Source organism: Haemaphysalis longicornis, unplaced genomic scaffold, assembly GCF_048455015.1.
Source record: "Haemaphysalis longicornis isolate Haplotype H1 unplaced genomic scaffold, Haemaphysalis longicornis Haplotype H1 scaffold_4, whole genome shotgun sequence".
Taxonomy (NCBI): domain Eukaryota; kingdom Metazoa; phylum Arthropoda; class Arachnida; order Ixodida; family Ixodidae; genus Haemaphysalis; species Haemaphysalis longicornis.
Window position 1 is genome coordinate 59,456,271 of NW_027526361.1, and position 16,737 is coordinate 59,473,007.

General features: G+C 43.8%; 1 protein-coding gene across 1 annotated transcript; it reads right to left on the reverse strand.

Moving 5' to 3' along the window:
• Nucleotides 1–1,358: 1,358 nt before the first annotated feature.
• On the reverse strand, nt 1,359–16,498 carry LOC144178772 (F-box/WD repeat-containing protein 8-like). Its single transcript, XM_077706880.1, has 11 exons — nt 15,814–16,498; nt 14,603–14,707; nt 13,588–13,752; nt 12,944–13,032; nt 12,039–12,193; nt 10,310–10,500; nt 7,502–7,720; nt 4,371–4,498; nt 3,476–3,649; nt 2,559–2,666; nt 1,359–1,624 (listed from the first exon to the last, which is right to left on the reverse strand). Exons 1-11 carry the CDS (start codon nt 16,243–16,245, stop codon nt 1,474–1,476), a joined length of 1,917 nt encoding a protein of 638 aa, XP_077563006.1. The 5' UTR covers nt 16,246–16,498; the 3' UTR covers nt 1,359–1,473.
• Between the last annotated feature and the right edge of the window lie 239 nt (nt 16,499–16,737).

Genomic DNA, 16,737 nt, shown 5'->3' on the forward strand with positions numbered 1-16,737 from the left:
TGTTTGAAGACAACTATTTTAAGGCAGCATTGGAGAAAAAAGAAATAGAATTCCTGCTCTGGATGAACACTAAATTGTTACGGGTATGCCTGCTAAATGAGTGAAGCGGCAGTATTTTACAAATTAAGCTCAGATACTAAACAGTCTTCAGCTGCTGAAAATTCCAAATGCAGCGTCTTAGTCTTGTAGCCATTTAGACCTGCTACCACAAAAATATATCGTCACTGGTTCATTTCTCTTAAAATACAGCAGATGGACAGTGTACAGAGAAATTAGGATAATAGAGGCAGTTCTGCTGTCACAGTGAACCACTATGGTGAAAATATAGCAAGTCAATCGGGACGGCCAATTTCCACAGTCAGACAAACAATCAAGTGTATGCACCGCTGCAGTAATCGCCACTATATAAGCACTGAACAGATATTAAGGGGGGGACAACTGTGTGAAAATTGCCAGTCATGCTACTTTTTTCCCCACTGATTTCAAATATGGCATTATTTTTTAGTCGGTCAATTAGTTCCCAAGATAATTAGAGATAGTTAGCCATTTTTGGATGACAATACATGAAACAGCATTAGTTATAAAACTGTAGTCTTAATATTTTCTAATACTATGAACCCTGGTGAATGCAATATAGGAACCGGTTCTTTTTAGCCGACTGAGCTTTAGTATTACAAGTTGATGGTTAACTGTGTTGAAAGCTTTAGCAAAGTCCAAAAACACACAATCGGTTTTGAATCCTGAGTCAAGAAATGAGTGCAAATGACACACTGCTCGGAACTAATTTTACAGTTCGTTATACTTTGGTGTTTGAAATGGGTGTTCAAAATAGTTCCTCGCCACTGGATCCACCAAGTTTAATGAGCTGTAAAATTAGGTCCAAGCCGTGCATCAAAAAAACTGCTTCCTATATTTCATTCATAGTTTTAGAAAATATGAAGACCACAGTTTTATGATAAACACTGGGTTGTCTATTGTTCATCCAAAAATGGCTAATTGCCTCTAGTTATCTTGGGAACTAATTGACTGACTCAAAAAAATAATAACATATTTGAAATCAGTGGAAAAAGAATGAACCCAACTGACAAGTTTCACAACGTTGACTTAAAAATTGAAAGAAATTGTTTTAAGAGCCATGTCCCCCCTTAAAGAGCAAACATAAACTTTAAGTTCTTCAATGCATGCCTCTACACAATAAGTATGCATGACTCTCGCTGAAAATTCCCTTATAACCCGACACACAACAAACAATAAGTACTTAGTCTACACTTTTGCCAGGACCGCAACCATACTACAGCATGTAAGTGCCGGCCTTTCTTGTCTACTAAAGCAGGAAGAAGCAAAAAAAAAAAATGCTTTGCAAAAATGATGAATTTATTTACAAATTCCCATCTTGAGAAGGGAGATAATGGCATTTAGAAGCTATGTACAGGCTCGCTGTGTTGTTGGAACAAACAGATGCAACAACATTTTTCAGATGTCCACAATATCATCGTAAGGTACAGCCAGACGAACGTTGTAGTTGTAACCTGCTGGCTCGTCATACGAGGACAGGCATATTGAAGGAATCCCCGAAGTCTGCTGGTTAGCCGAGAAATCGTACATTCGAATAGATCCCCTTTGTCTTCAGTGGAAAGGGAAGAAAGTGGAGCAAGAGAAGGGGGGGGGGAAGCAGCAAATGTAACGCACAACACTGGTACAGCACTGAGACACCAGTAAAACAGACAGTGAGTCAGCAAGCTGTGGTTCTCACCGCCTAGACTCGAGGTTAGGTTAAAGTGTACCACGGGTTTACAGAAAGTTTGAACATTACCTGTATTTTGAAATTCACACAGGCACTGATAGCATTCAGAAAATGTATTTCGGAAAAAGAAATTGCACAGGCAGGTGACGAAAGCTCCTGCAATTACAAGGGCAAACATGTTTGTACAGCAGACAACTGACTCTCTCACGATACCTGAGATGCAGAAAGTGCACTTTGGTCCACAGTTTTTCTGCTTGTTGACTCCCTAAGCTTTCACTACCATTTCCTAGCCTAATTTTAATCTGCATAGAACCTTTGCGCTTTCATAATTTTGCCCATATTTTTATGTTATTAGTTTCGTCTCTGAATGAGTACACCTTATCTCTGCAAATAACAAGTTTCTTTGTCGTTGTCCTTAAACTCCCAACCTTGCTCAACGTTTCTTCAATCTTTGCCATGTAAAAGGCACAAATGTCGCTAATCATGCATTTGTTGATAAATTTTTAAAATTCCGTCAACTCAATTTGCTAGCAGGTGGACGTACGTTATGTCAGATGTATGTTATGTTAGCCCATAACAAGCAGCTTTTCTTCTGTTTGTCTTTTTTTAGTACATTAGTTTAATACACGTTCTAGTTCCTTTTTTTTTTTAGTAAAGTACATGCTACAAATAAAAGTGGCTATATGACCTTCCACACTCAAATGTCTCCTGTATCTGAATTCACTCCAGCAGATGTAGACTAAATGGTGCCCCAGTTTTGAGTATCTGCCCAGAGCCGTCACATGAAAGCACTTAGTGAGGGAAGATGCCGTACCTGGTGTGTACAACAATGTTGCCATCTTCTGGTTCAGGAAAAAGCACGTCGGGAACATGGGCTGTAATCAGTGTAGTGGGGTTGGCTCGCAAGTGCTTCACAGGGTGCCTGCAAAGAGAAAGATCGGCTGAGGGTTAAGAACAACGTACATCGCTCGTGACGTTCTTTTCTCTAGCTGGCCACACACAACTCTATTTCAAATAAAGTTTACGACCGTTGTCTTTCAGAAGTTGACGAATGCAGCTCGTGAAAAGGACTTTGCATCAAGCCATCTAAAACACACGATTTCTTACTGACAAGGACAGATGCCGGTGCAATTTTTGAATATAAAAACACATTTATTGATCCTATTTCTCAGATATCAGCAGTAAGGGACTCAGGAGTATATTCTGGGGAATCGACGAGCTTCAGATAAAATCAATGTGGATAGCTTGTTGGGTGGGTTGGTAATACACCTGGTGTGAACACAGTAGGAACACAAGACACAGTCTGGCAGCATCTCAATCTAGCTCTGGCTCTGTCTTGGCCCACTACTGTGATGTAGTGGCAGGGAGGAAGTTGCCTTCGCTTCTTTTGGGCAGCTAGCTTTTCCCTCTCTACATACGGATGCTCCATTGAGCTGGATCATCCACTGACGTGCCCCAACATTACACACCCATCCTGTGAATCCCGATTCTGGATAGCCACCAAAGGATCCAACCACCTTTTCTTTTTTGAAACTTTATAGATGGCACACAGTATGTGCGTGTGTGATATAGAAAAGGAGGGAGAGAGAGAGAGAGAGAGGGGCAACAGGGAAGAGAGGGGGTTGCTAAATTAGAATTGTCATTGTATGATATAGTTCCCACTTTGTAGCAGCCCAACAGGGCTTACAGTATTGTAAATAAATAATAAAATAAAATAAACTTTTGTCACACCTGCAGAACATCTCCCACAGCTTGGCCTTTGTGCGCAAATCCCAGACACAGACGAGGCCATCTTGGCCTCCGGTCACCAAGCTGTACTCGTCCATCTGCACCTGGCTGACGCCCAGGCCGTGCGCACTGATGCGAACCTCGCACTGAAGTGTCCGCAGGTCAAAGATACGCACGCTGCATCGGAAAGGGGGATGAGAGAGACAATGAAATTCTGGATTGACTGTTCCTCTCAAGGTCGCGAGAACAAAATATGCGATAACCTTGCTGGTGTGTTTTTCTGAGGACTGTGAAATGAAAACATGTGATCCGAGAAAGCATGTCGTGTGAACTTGTACTGAACTAAAATGATCAGAGTGGGACCGAGCTTTCATGACGTAACATCTTATAAGATTCAATAGCTGAGAGCATACCAACACGGTCCTGCTGCAATGGGTGCATTCATTGCATAGTGTTGTAGTATCAGCTAGTTTATCACAACTAGAGTTGGCTTGCACTGGGGTTATTTCAGCACGGATTAAATTTATGCTAATGAACTACCAGCAAATGCGTTCCTGGTGACCAATTAATGATTCTTGTGCAGCGTGATCATGGTTTTCACAATTAACTTAGCCTAACTAAATGAAAAAAGAAAAATGAAGGAAGCTCACACTAACGTGTAAGACTTGAAGGCAGCTGTACTTGGAAGGTAGCAAAGCTGTACGGAGACACTGGGCTGTCGCCGAGAGACATGCACACAGAAGTGCTTTGCTTTTTCTTTGTTTTTTAACTGCTAGGCAGTAACTCACGTGCGCTCGGCTGTTTCGTGATATTTTTAAATGCGGACACAAAAAACAATGATTTGCTAACCAGCTCCGCAGTAAAAAAGACGGAAAAACTGTTCATAGCAAATGCGCACTTCTTATCGCAGCTCCCAGTAAGCACCAGGTGGTCGGGACACTGGGAGATGTTGACGCACAGAACAGAGCTGGTGTGACTTGTCAGCGTCCCCAGCAGCCGCCCGTTCCCAGCTTCATACAGTGGAACCTTCAAGGCAAACATTGCAACACCACACATTCATATCCATAACTCACTCATAGCATACTGGGATAAATCAATGAATACCTTCCCGTGAGATTACAGGCAGCTAAATAGACACGTCGGCAGTGAAAAGACAAAACCCCAAAGCTTAGATATCAAAGGTCGAACCGAGTTCCTTAGACCCTATCCTAACGAACCCAGCGAAGTGCCTTAAAAAATATGAGGCCAAACATACTTCTTTCTGAAGTTGGGCTGTGCTGTCTTATGCTCTGTCAAGTTGAGATGACGCAGCTGCATGGAAGCGGGTCCAGCTACTTCGAAGGTCATCTCTGGCTTCTAAGACAGTGTGATTTCCTTTTTCCTTCCAACTTAACTGTGACGCTGCAATTTAGTTGACATTCTTTTTTGACAGCAGAGCTTATCCTTTAATTAGAGAGTGATCCATGCCTGGCAGTAAAAAACCTAATATGTCTTTTATATATATATATATATATATATATATATATATATATATATTTGCATACGGCTAGAAAACCAATAAGGTACAGTGCACACATGGCCGGGTTACTAAATAGCAACCTGCCAACACTCGTCCAAGCCAGTGCACCACAACTGCCTTTGCTCAATATTTTTTTCCCCCAATTCCACTTCCACCCCTATACTCACTATACCAATTCTGCCCTCTACCCTCACGCAAGGCTCATGCTCTGGCGGTTGTCAACTCGGGAGGCACACTTTTCACCAACCTCCCTCACACTCACTCCACATCAACAGCCAGTGCTGAAGAAATTGCCATAGACATCGCCGCTACCACTGCCTACGAATACCTCACAATTATTACTACATTCCCACCAAGCCTGCCGTAACATTCAATGTGGATGCATCTCACTTACCACCTTACGCACACTCGCATCAATAAATCCCCTCTGTGACCTCTACGTACATCGTCTGGACCCCTGGCCACCCGTCCCTTCAGGGAAATGACACAGCTCACACCGCTGCCCGCACCCTTCCACACGGGGAATTTCCCTCAGGAAAATTCCCCCAGGGAAATTCCCAGCCTCCTCCACCTCCCACTGTTCCATCACGCTACTACGGCATCCTCCTCAATTATTGCAACCTTCGCCTAACATTGCCTCAACCTTGCAGGGGGAAGCAATAATTCGATGTCACCTACAAACAAACACCTATTACACCGCACCTATCCTCCACGCTATCTCCCCTGCCCAATACACCCTCACCTGTCACTTCTGCCCCTCTCTTAATACTACCTACGTCATGGTGTGGGCCTGTCAAAGCACCCCATCGCTCACCCCGAATCCCATCCCTTCCCCCGAGAAGTGGGAGGGCCTGCTGACCAGCTCCCGTCATGCTAACCAGATCTTCCTGGTCACCCGTCCCAAGGCTGCAGCCAAGGCTCAAGGGTGCCTGGACTGAGGCAAACCCGCCCCACCGAGTGACAGCTCGGCGATCACCGTTAACCGTTAAACGTTAATTCTCTCTCTGTCTCCCCTGCGATGCCACCACCCTGGCTGGCACTGATTTTGACCCTCACTTTCTATCTGTATCCATCGGCTTCGCATACGTGCTCAGTTTGGCAGCACAGTCATTGCATTGTTTTCCTCAGTTCTGTGCTTGTCGTCCTAGGTGGTTGGCCAAGGTGGGTGTGCTGTGCATGCGACTCTGTGTTTGAATGAAAAGTTTTGTTGGCTCCTGTACCTCCAATAAGCACGTTCATACCATCGTATGCAATGCTGTTCTGCTGTGGCAGCAGCTGTAATCCCAAGAGCTCCCTTTGATTGCAAAAAGCCTTGTCCCTGTGTTTCAATAATAGGCTGCCACACAAAATATGAACTTGCTGAGGCTGCCTGGGCACAGTTCACGAAACTTTCTCTCGCAAACTTTATGTGTAGACTGACGGAGCTTCATGCAAAAAAGAAAGCTTTTGTACGTTGAGTCAAAGCCGGGAAACGCTTTTAAAGTTTGAATGAATAGAAGTCGTCAGAAATAAAAAAAATTTGAGGCTGAAATTTTTTAGTGGGAAATTTTCACCGACTGCATCTTTCTTTCACATTCACATCTTTTTCCTTTCTTTCTTTTTTTTTTATCTGGAGACCGGCCAGAGCTGACCAGGTCCGTGCACTTCAAACCAGCCAAATGCAATTTTATGCTTTGTTTTTGCTCTGTTTGGCATCCTGTGACAGCACGAGGTACAATCTTTATACTTTGTGTTTTCGTTCCACTTTTATCTAGCTTCCATCAATGGTGTTTCCTTAACCCTGGTTTCTTTTTCTTTACTTTTGTAAAAAACCAATCTGACAAGAATATTTAATTAAAAGAATGTCGTAACTTTTTTTTATGTACTTGTGGTTAGGTTTAAATCTGTGCTGTAAGCAACGTAGACACGTATAAATTGCACCAGCAGTGGTAGTATTTTGCGAAGATTTCGCCTATAGTATATAGTTTTTAGCATAATGGTGCCTTTACATTGCTCTTCATTGGCTTGCCAGGCAGAGGTGTGCGAGTGTGTTGCACGAAGCTTGTTTCAAGGCATACTTACTTTCTCTTGGCTTGTTCAAGCTCCACGTTGTCGCAAATGGTGGAATTTTTTTTACAAAAATGGCCATTTGGCGTAGCATGGAGCACTATTTTTATCTTGGAACAAGTGGTGCAGCATCCATCACTGCAGCCATCAAACCATGCTGCTCTCCCCGACAAGCAATTTGTCAATGCGCAAGTTGCTGTCTATCCACACAGATAAAAAGTTTGCGTACAGGAGAGTCGGCCCATTACTTAAAGGCAGTGGCACAGGCTCGCAACACCTGCGTGTAACTGCATAGGTATGCTACAATTTTTAATGTGAATTCAGCGCAGTATATTGTCATTTACTCCCCCTGTCAACAGCCCCCAACCTTACCCTTCATCTGCGCACACTTCATGTTTGAATGATGAAGAAATTAAATGGGGGCCAGTTCGATAGCCATGGTATGGCAGGTCCAAACCACACACCTGGAAGACATTGACAGCGGACCTGTCCGTGACACCAAGGGCAATGACAGCAGGGGACGCATCCAGGCAGGTGACGGTCGCACCAATCAGGTGATGCATCGAGACACCATCTGCTTCGAACCGCTCTCCTGCGTGCAGGCGCACTGCGTCTTCTGCTGCTGATACAACGGGCGGCTGCTGTCGTTCATGCCCGTTTGGAATCAGCGCCACATGGGAGACCTGAAATTTTCAATTTCGATTGCAACTTTTTTTCACTCGCCAGTTACACCGGGAGCATTTTTTATTCAAGTCAGCTTGTCTGGATCTTTCTCCTGATAGCCTGACAGCACGTTAGGTCAGATTTGTTCACCAATAGAACTGGGAGAATATTCAATGACTTTGATACAGCATTTGCAAGTGATGCAGTAACAAGTGCTCCCCTGTCAAAAAAATCAACCAAAAAGATCGCAGACAAGAATTTAGTCTTGCACGCAGCAACTGCACCTAAGGCTACTGCTGCTATTCATAAAGAAAGTAGAAGAAAAATAAAACAAAAAAATTTAATTGCATCAACAATAACATGAGAATGATGAAAACAAAAAATAATTCAGAATGTAAAAAATATCGTAAATGAACTAGCAAAATCAGTTTCTCATGTAGTCAAAGAATGGCTGATGTTTTCACAAAATCACCAAAATTTTCATGCACACGCAGAATTGCTCAGTGGTCTCATAACAATCAATGTTTCAGGTGAAAACTCTCTGTGAGGTATTCAACAAAGAGGAAACACACCCAATTCCATTAATAATGATGCTAGCACACTTCTGCACGTATACAGCCCACTCAAACTTGATGACAGCCTCTAAGACATTGACAAGATATTGCTCTGCTAATTTACAGTAGTTCCTGGGAGTGAAGCAACTCCTAGCTGGGGAAACAATTTTTAGCCATTTGGTAAAGCTTGTGCTAACTATAACACCAGGCAGCTGCATAGTTTAATGGTTCAGTTAATTTATGGCGCAGGGGGCTTATGGTTCAGCAGGCATTCGTCTAGATTAAAACAAAAAACTACTAGGGCGCCTAAACTTTCTTTTTAATAATCAGTGAACAGCACTTGATAACCTCTTGCTGAGTTCTGTCACGATTTTACGATGGTTAGTTGTGTCGATTAATTTTGTGCTGCTGAGTTCTTGGCTGCAGAGTGTATATGCTGTCAAACATACAAGACGACAAACTGGCCATACTGCGACCTTTTTACATGAGTTATCCAGCGCTGAACTACCACATGTGACCAAGTTTCAGCTGCGCATGAGATGGTGTGGACACAGATGATGATCTTGAATGCTGCCTTCATTGTTGCTGCAACATTTCTATGCTTCATGTACAATTAAGCCATTTTAGGCGAGCTTGCGCCACGTAGCAACAAAAATAAACTCTCAGCCAATAAAACTCCCAGTCCTAATAAAAATTCAGTTGTTAGTCAGCGCTCGTCCCATGTCTTTCTGCTCCTCATTTCGTTCCCTGCGCTGTTAAATCATGATGCCACGTAGCAAGTCGCCCACGAGGCACAGTGGCTAAGCACATACAGGGTGTTGCGACGATAATTGGAACACCTTAAAAATTTTTCCTGAGCGAACCGACGCTCTGTTCGCGCTCAAACTTCACACGAAGGTCGCATTTTGTGGTCTATTTTGTTTGACACCGGGAACAACCATGGTACTTACCTGTTTATCCTGAAAATAAATAAAACTTATTTTTGCCTATGGGAAAATGGCGGCTGATTTGGATGCGCGAGCCTGAAAACCGGGTTTTCTGATCGTCTGCTAGCTCATTCCTAGGTGCATTTTCTGATCGTCTGCTGCACCATTTGGCTCCTTCCTACCGTGAATACCAAACATGCCTTTCGCTCTGCATACCCCAGGTGGTTCCGTCATTCCAACATCAACTTGCGCTGGCTCGCACGTCCAAATCAGCCACCACTTTCCCATTCGTTTTTATTTATTTTCAGAATACACAGGTAAGTACCATCATTGTTCCCGGTATCAAACAAAATAGACCACAAAATGCGACCTTCATGGCAAGTTTGAGCGCGAACCGGGCGGCGGTTTGCACAGGAAAAATTTTTAAGGTGTTCCAATTATCGTCGCAACACCCTGTACAGTGCACCATCTACTGAATCACCCACCACACACAATTTTTATGAGAGCTTCCAGCCATTCAACCACTGTGTGTGGTTACACAGTTCTTGGGACCCTGCGTTTTCCACCAACTCAGCGAAGTAAAATGTCAGTGATGCTCGAGCATTAATAAAATATTCTGGCTCATTTCTTCTACTTCTGAAGGGCCCAATTTTTTTCCTCACACCCTATAAGCCTGAGGTGCACCAGAGCAACAGTGTTGCATCAAGTTTTACAGATGAAGACTACTGTTACTCAGGGTTCTGCACCACTGCATAGTAGCAATTCCAGTCGAAAAACATCACACTTCCATGTTCACTTGAATGAAACACAACAAAATTATGGTGAGTCCCATGAGCCTCTAACGCAAACGTAAAAAATATGTTGTGCAGTACTGCAGTGTTCTTCAATTCCCACAGATGCATTGCAGAAGAAAGGTCAGGGCAGCACCCTCTAGTGATGCACACCTGCTACGGAGAGGCGGTTAAAAGTCCACAGTCTTCTTATTCATTCTTCCCGCACCTTTGATACATAAAGCCATCTCTTTTGAAACTGAAATAAACCCCTCTCAAAGCCCCCCCTTCCCGAAAATCTTGAGCGCCATAAACTGCCTCAATTTTACCAAGTAAGAGACTACGTGCGATGTACTCACCTTGGTGGATAGCCGAACTGACTGCGGTTGTCCTACAGGGTCCACAAGGACAATGTGTGTTCCTCCAAAGGCTGCGAAATGGTTGTCCTGCTTCGACGCCGTCACCTTGGCTGGGCCTGGTAGCACGATTGTCTGACGACATACGTCCGCTAATGGTGAGTGCTCGCTGACATCTGCTACGCAGACTTCACCTGCAAGACACCAAAAAGAGCATTAAATTAATGACCACAGAAGGTACAACATAGTACTGCGCAGCACAGCACAGTCATTATGCCTTGTTGTTGGATTTGAGCATGAGAAATTACATGATTTGTCGTGTACTTAACACAAAAAAGGTTAACAGAACTAATTGTGCAACAATAATGATCAAAACTACTATTTACAGCACCATTTTTTAACCCTCATTTGGTTACTCCATAGGAGAGACTCAACCACAATTCATTTCTGCTTAACAAGGCATGCACAATCAGTGTAGCTCAAATGCTGCATTGCAGTTCTCTAAACATTTCCGAATTTGTTTTCCAAGAATGACTTCACACTCTCTTTTAATCACTGCAGTGCTGACGAAACTACAGACACTTCCAGTGCTGTACACTTGCTTTGAGGGATTTAAAGGGGCCATGCAGACAAAAATGTGTTTGTTTTAATCGAAAGATTTCGTGTTTTGTGGTGCCCCCAGCACTGGTTCAGAAGCAAACGATGCTATATTCACTGACAAACTAATCAACTTAAATTAAAATTTTGATTCTCCCACCAAATTGTGTGCATTCATGACGTCTGCAATGATGTTGTATGTACTGGGGAGGCTTGTTCACCGTTAGTCAACCTAGATGGCACCACCATACCGCAGCGGGCCGTTTTCTGCCTTTGTTTTTGACCGTATTTGCACCTGGCTTGTTTTTGTTAAGGTAGAAAATAATGATTTCGTGAAACATGGCGTTCACTTGACAAATATGGTCACGTAAGAAACCGTCGCTTACATCAATCGGCCAGTGTCGTCTGACCCAAGAGAAAATGGTAGCTGGTCCCAGCCGGTTTATGGTCAAATTCCCAGCTGGTGTCCTAGCTGGTCCCAGGTGGGACCAGCTGGTTCTAGCTAGGAATTAAACCATAAACCAGCATGGACCAGCTACCATTTTCTCTTGAGGAGACAACGCCAAAGCACCACAGTGCTGTGCAGCTAAAACAGCATAGTGCGCGCAGTACCAACAGCTGTACGCATTGGTACTTCTACGTTTATGTGTACTCTTTTAACTTCCACTGTTCACCCCACTATTCTTACTGCTACAAAAAGAATGTGCCCTAAATGAAAGCTCAAATAGCTCGTTTGGCAAGCTTGCAGCCCTCCTAATTTGCGTCTGCTTTTGCCGACCTCAGCCAATCACAGAGCTGCCACATATGACATCATAGGTTCTGTTGCGGGCAATGAGCTAGTGGGTCGTATGATCATTCCTTTTTTTCCTAATTATGTAGCTTATTTCAGCGAAGTTTACGTTAGAAGTGGTGTCGATACGATTCTAACGAGACAATCTTTCAAATGAACCAAACTTGTGTTTTGTCTGCATGGCCCCTTTAAGCACAATCTACTACACAGTTACCTTTGAGGACATCCGGAGAGAAAAGCATTTTTTTTTTTTTTTCAATTTTGTCCTCACTCCTGGTGAAGATTAAAAAAAAAAATGTGTATACCCTTCATTAATAAAATGCAATAAGTTAATGAAGTTAGTACCTTCCGCATATGCGATCACAGCCCAGCTTTTGGACAGGCCTACAGAGGTGACATGGTTGAAGTTGTTGAGGCAGATTGCCGGGTCTAAGACAATGGTGCGCAACTGCACACCAGAGCCAGTTCGCTGCCACAGACGCACTTCACCACTCGAGTATCTGCAGGCAAGAAACATACAAGCTGTTTACACTATTTAGCAAAAAGCAGTACTACTGCTCAAAAGCTTCATCTCGCTGCTTGCACTGCATTCAGAAATTCTGGTTTTCAGCAATGTGGCATTCAGCATTGTTCAGCAAATAAACAACTTCCTAACTGATTGATTGATCGGTTATGAGGTCTAACGTGCTGACGCTACACAGGCGATGAGGCGCGCCATAGCTGAGGGCTCCGGATTAATTTTGATCAGCTGGAAACCTTTAATGTGTGCTGAAATCTCAAACACATGGGCGTTGTCGTTTTTTGTCTCCATCAGATAAGCGACCGCCGCAGCTGGGAATCGAACTCATGTCCCTGGGCTCAGCAGCACAATGCCTTAGCCACTAAGCCACCGCGGCGAGTATTCTGCAGTCGCATTTCTAATGCATAATTTACTACTAGCTATGTTTGTATCCGCACAAAGATTTCCTTCAAAAGAATTCATTTCACAAATTTGGTCGCCCAAAACAGAGCTGGATTGAGCTGCCAACATATTCTATCAAACTGTGTAATTACTTTGCTCAATTTGTTCAACAGTTCAACGGTACACAGAAGGAAATATCCAAAGGATTTTATGACACCAACCAGGCCTGCAACAAGTTATAGTGCAATTCTCACCTCTTCGAAACAAAAAAGAAAACTGCATTGATACAAAATGACCGCCTCAACAGCTCACAATTTCATGTGCCGCGCTGATGACTTCAGTTACATACCCTGCGACAACCAGATCTTCTGACGAGTCAACCGCTGACAGCACACCAGCTCTCGAGTACTCAAGCTCATAGAGTCGGCCAATCCGATTCTGAAATACGAAAATTCTGTCGCTATTCTTTATGCACCAAAAGCTTGAATCATGGCAAAGAAAAAAGTTTTCCCCAAGAAAATAAACCCAAGTTATGACAAGTGAATTCTCTTAACAGCTTAAAAAATAATTTTGCTTCATGTAACGCTCTGCCTATAGCATCTTAGTAGTATGAAAACATCTTCAGCACTTGCCATCACCTACTTGCTGCGACACATGTCAATTTTTGTTAACTACGAGCTTTGTATAGATTTTACATGGTTGAAACCACACTATGAGACAGCATAAGCAGAAGTGTTGTTCCAGTTGTATTTCATAGTAGTGCCTTGCTTTTGCTGTAGATGCTGCTTCCTGTTTTCATTACCTTAAGCTGGCAAAGCTCAAAAGAAGAGCGATACAAAATAAAGCACCTTTGGTACCCAACTTGTGGCAACACGCGATTCTACATTTTAACAAAGGGGATAGAAAAATTTGGTCCCAGAACAGGTCTCGATCACCGGTTCAACCATGACGCATGTTCATAATTTATTAGAATAAGAAGTAACAGACACACACCTTCCAGTTATGACGAAGAACCTGCTCCCTCTGCACTTGCTCCTTGAGGTAGGCTTTCCAGCCAGACCTTTCTGCTATTACCATGTCGTCTGCATATCCCATCTGACAGCAGTGTTGGTGCCACAGCAGCTCGTCGTCTGCTATACTTTTCCAACTGCGACTGACCTTTTGAGAGAATGATTGCATTTAGACAGCACCGTACACAAATGTTCTGAACTGTTACTACTACTCACGACAGAATTAAAACTCAGCCCTAACAGCAACAGGTACACCACCACAAGCTTTGACTATGCTAACTTCTGCAGATGTATATAAGCAAAAGCATAAAAAGGCCTCCCCAACTATCATTCCTGGGTTGACCGTGGGTGTTCATGGTTTCTTTTCTGATCTCGCCCCGAAATCCAAGAATTTGTCAGATGCTCATTATCCTGGAACAAGTCGTCTCTAATTGGCTCGTGACAGACATTACGGCGAAGCAGAGACAACTTACTCTGAAATTTCCAAACGGTTGGCAGATTTACGGAGAATTTCACGGAGATTTACGGAGACTATTTGGTACCATTAAATCTTGAGAAAGTCCAGGATTTGAAAAAATACAATCCTGACTTCCCTATTCAGTGGCTATAGGTAAGAAGCAAGACAAAGTGATTTTTTTGTTGTAGTGCAGAGCTTTTTTCTTTGTGATGACAGTTTTTACTTCAAGCATTTTCCACCTAATGGGGCACCCAAAAGTGTGAACATAAGGAACATACATTGTGTCACCAACAAAAGTGGCACAAGAGAGGAACAAGCAACATGATTCGCTGCCCTCAGTGACCTAACCGAAACTTAAGTTGACAGACGTCTTCCCAGCTAGATGCTTTTGCCAGCTACTACTTTAAACACATGCTTTACATTGTTCCCATCCATAAAATTTTCCTGGCTTCTCATTTTAAGTGCCAATTTTTGTCTGGAATGGTAGTTTACTGTTGCATGCAAAACATGTACACATACTTTTTTAACAAATATGTTTCACCTGGGCACATCTGCAGAGGTCAATTATGTCCAGATGCCTAAATATATTGATGGCCACTTCACGCGGAAGACAAACATCGAAGAAAGGAATCTGGTCAATCTCATTCTGCAAAGAACAAACAAATTCCGGTCAGTTTCTATTACCTCAGAGGAAAAAAAAGCTTATTTTTGCTGTTTGTTGCTATTCTATTTACGTCACTCTGACTGTTCCCGCAAGAGAATCTAGGGCAAGGTCCTCGGAGGCGTCGCCAAATCACCCCCCTACCCGGCTGGGTAAAATCAAGACAGACTGATCAGATGCAGTTGCGAAACAACACCAGCGAGGATTGGTGTACTGTATAGGAGCAGTCTGTTTAGATTTTTACTCAACCGCCCAAACCGCTTCCGCTCACTGACTAGCCAGCGTCACTATCAATTATTAACAGTGACGCTGGCCAGTCAGTGAGCGGAAGCGGTTTGGCCGGTTAGGTAAAATCAAGAGAGACTGATCAGTTGCAGTTGCGAAACGACACCAGCGAGGATTGCTGTACTGGATGGGAGCAGTCTGTCTTGATTTTACCTAACCGGCCAAACCGCTTCCGCTCACTGACTAGCCAGCGTCACAATCAATAATTAACAGTGACGCTGGCCTATCAGTGAGCGGAAGCGGTTTGGCCGGTTGGGTAAAATCAAGACAGACTGTTCCCATCCAGTACAGCAATCCTCGCTGGTGTCGTTTCACAACTGCAACTGATCAGTCTCTCTTGATTTTACCCACCGGGTAGGGGGGTGATTTGGCAACGCCTCCGAGGACCTTGCCGAATCTAGATATCCTCTGTCAGGGCAGCCTATTGTGGCCACAGTACAACGCGTTATCTCATAAGTTATCACATTATCTCAAAGAGCAAATATGCCGACAACAAAAAGGTGGCCTTGCGCGCCTCGCGCATGCACCACAGTTTATTGAAAGCTACTAGCATCACCAGGCCAGATTTATTGCTTTGTATTTGCCAGGGTAGGGATCATACATAGCTACAGTGCTGATAGTACCGATAATACGCTCCTTCCTTTTCCCTCTCCTATGATATCTTTTCTAGATGTCAATACAATGCACGCCGCCACTAAGGAGCTAGTATTGAAGGCATCGGGACAGGTACGGTACGCTGTGAAACATTCTTGAACAACTCTCGGCATGTAGACGCAGGCCCACATAACAGAGGAAACTCGTTTTACCAAATCACTGATGAACATATCCAGCAACGATGGGCAGTCCTTCACTGCAGGCACTTCCGCACATTCCACTGCCGTTTTGCTACTCCCAGGTGGACACAGCTCTCCGGGCTTGCGGAACAGGTCGCCATTTGTCAGAATCTCGCCCTGCAGCAAGCGATCAGCGATGTCGAAGGCTCGAGGGTTCTCCTGACTATTCGTGTTCGACTCGAGCTTCACCAGCCGCCGTTTTTCGGTTCGTTTGGCGGTGTGCGCATCCAAGTCGCCAAAGTTCGTGCAAGTCACAAGTGGCCCATATTCGTTATCAGGTGCTTCGATGGTTTCACTTTCTGCAGGTTCACTTTCTGCGTGTCGTTTATTCGCAGCTGACCTTTGCGTAACATGTCCTTTCAGTTCGTGCAGCCACTCAGACCTGAAGTGCTCTAAATCCGACATTTTTTTTTTATATTCAAGCACGGTTCTTTTACAGAACAGCCGAACTATTTGCTCCGATGCTGATCACATTGGGCGCAGCTCCTTCCTCACATGCGTATGTCTTCGAGCCCAACTCAGTTCACTTGGTGGTGGGCGCGTGTGTAAAGAAACGTGGATTCAACCCATAACACAGAAACTAATGAAATCACCAGCAAACATAAAGCCACACGGTCGTGCACAGTTTGCGATGCGCTAAAAGCCGCCATCAATGTTTACGCACCAGTGTTTGCAGCGTGTTCAGAGAAGTTCGCTGGTTGTACCTGGTAGTATTGGTAGTATCATCAGTACAGCATCCGAGTCATCGTGCTTTGAACTAGAGTGAACTAGAATCAGAGCTTTACTAGATGACAATAGTGTTTTTAAATGAGTCTATCTCGTAATTTTCACACTGCGTATTGCACATTTAAAGACAAGTTTTATTGCAAAACTGCGAACTCGCAACGTTAGAATACA

What these genes read in the sequence shown, in the direction of transcription:
- LOC144178772 (XM_077706880.1), bottom strand. Translation starts at nt 16,245, where the DNA reads ATGTCGGATTTAGAGCACTTCAGGTCTGAGTGGCTGCACGAACTGAAA. An exon ending in ACCTCTGCAGATGTGCCCAG is followed by an intron (nt 13,753 to 14,602) that starts GTGAAACATATT and finishes TTCTCTCAAAAG; the next exon opens with GTCAGTCGCAGTTGGAAAAG. An exon ending in CAGTTCGGCTATCCACCAAG is followed by an intron (nt 7,721 to 10,309) that starts GTGAGTACATCG and finishes TGAAAATTTCAG; the next exon opens with GTCTCCCATGTGGCGCTGAT.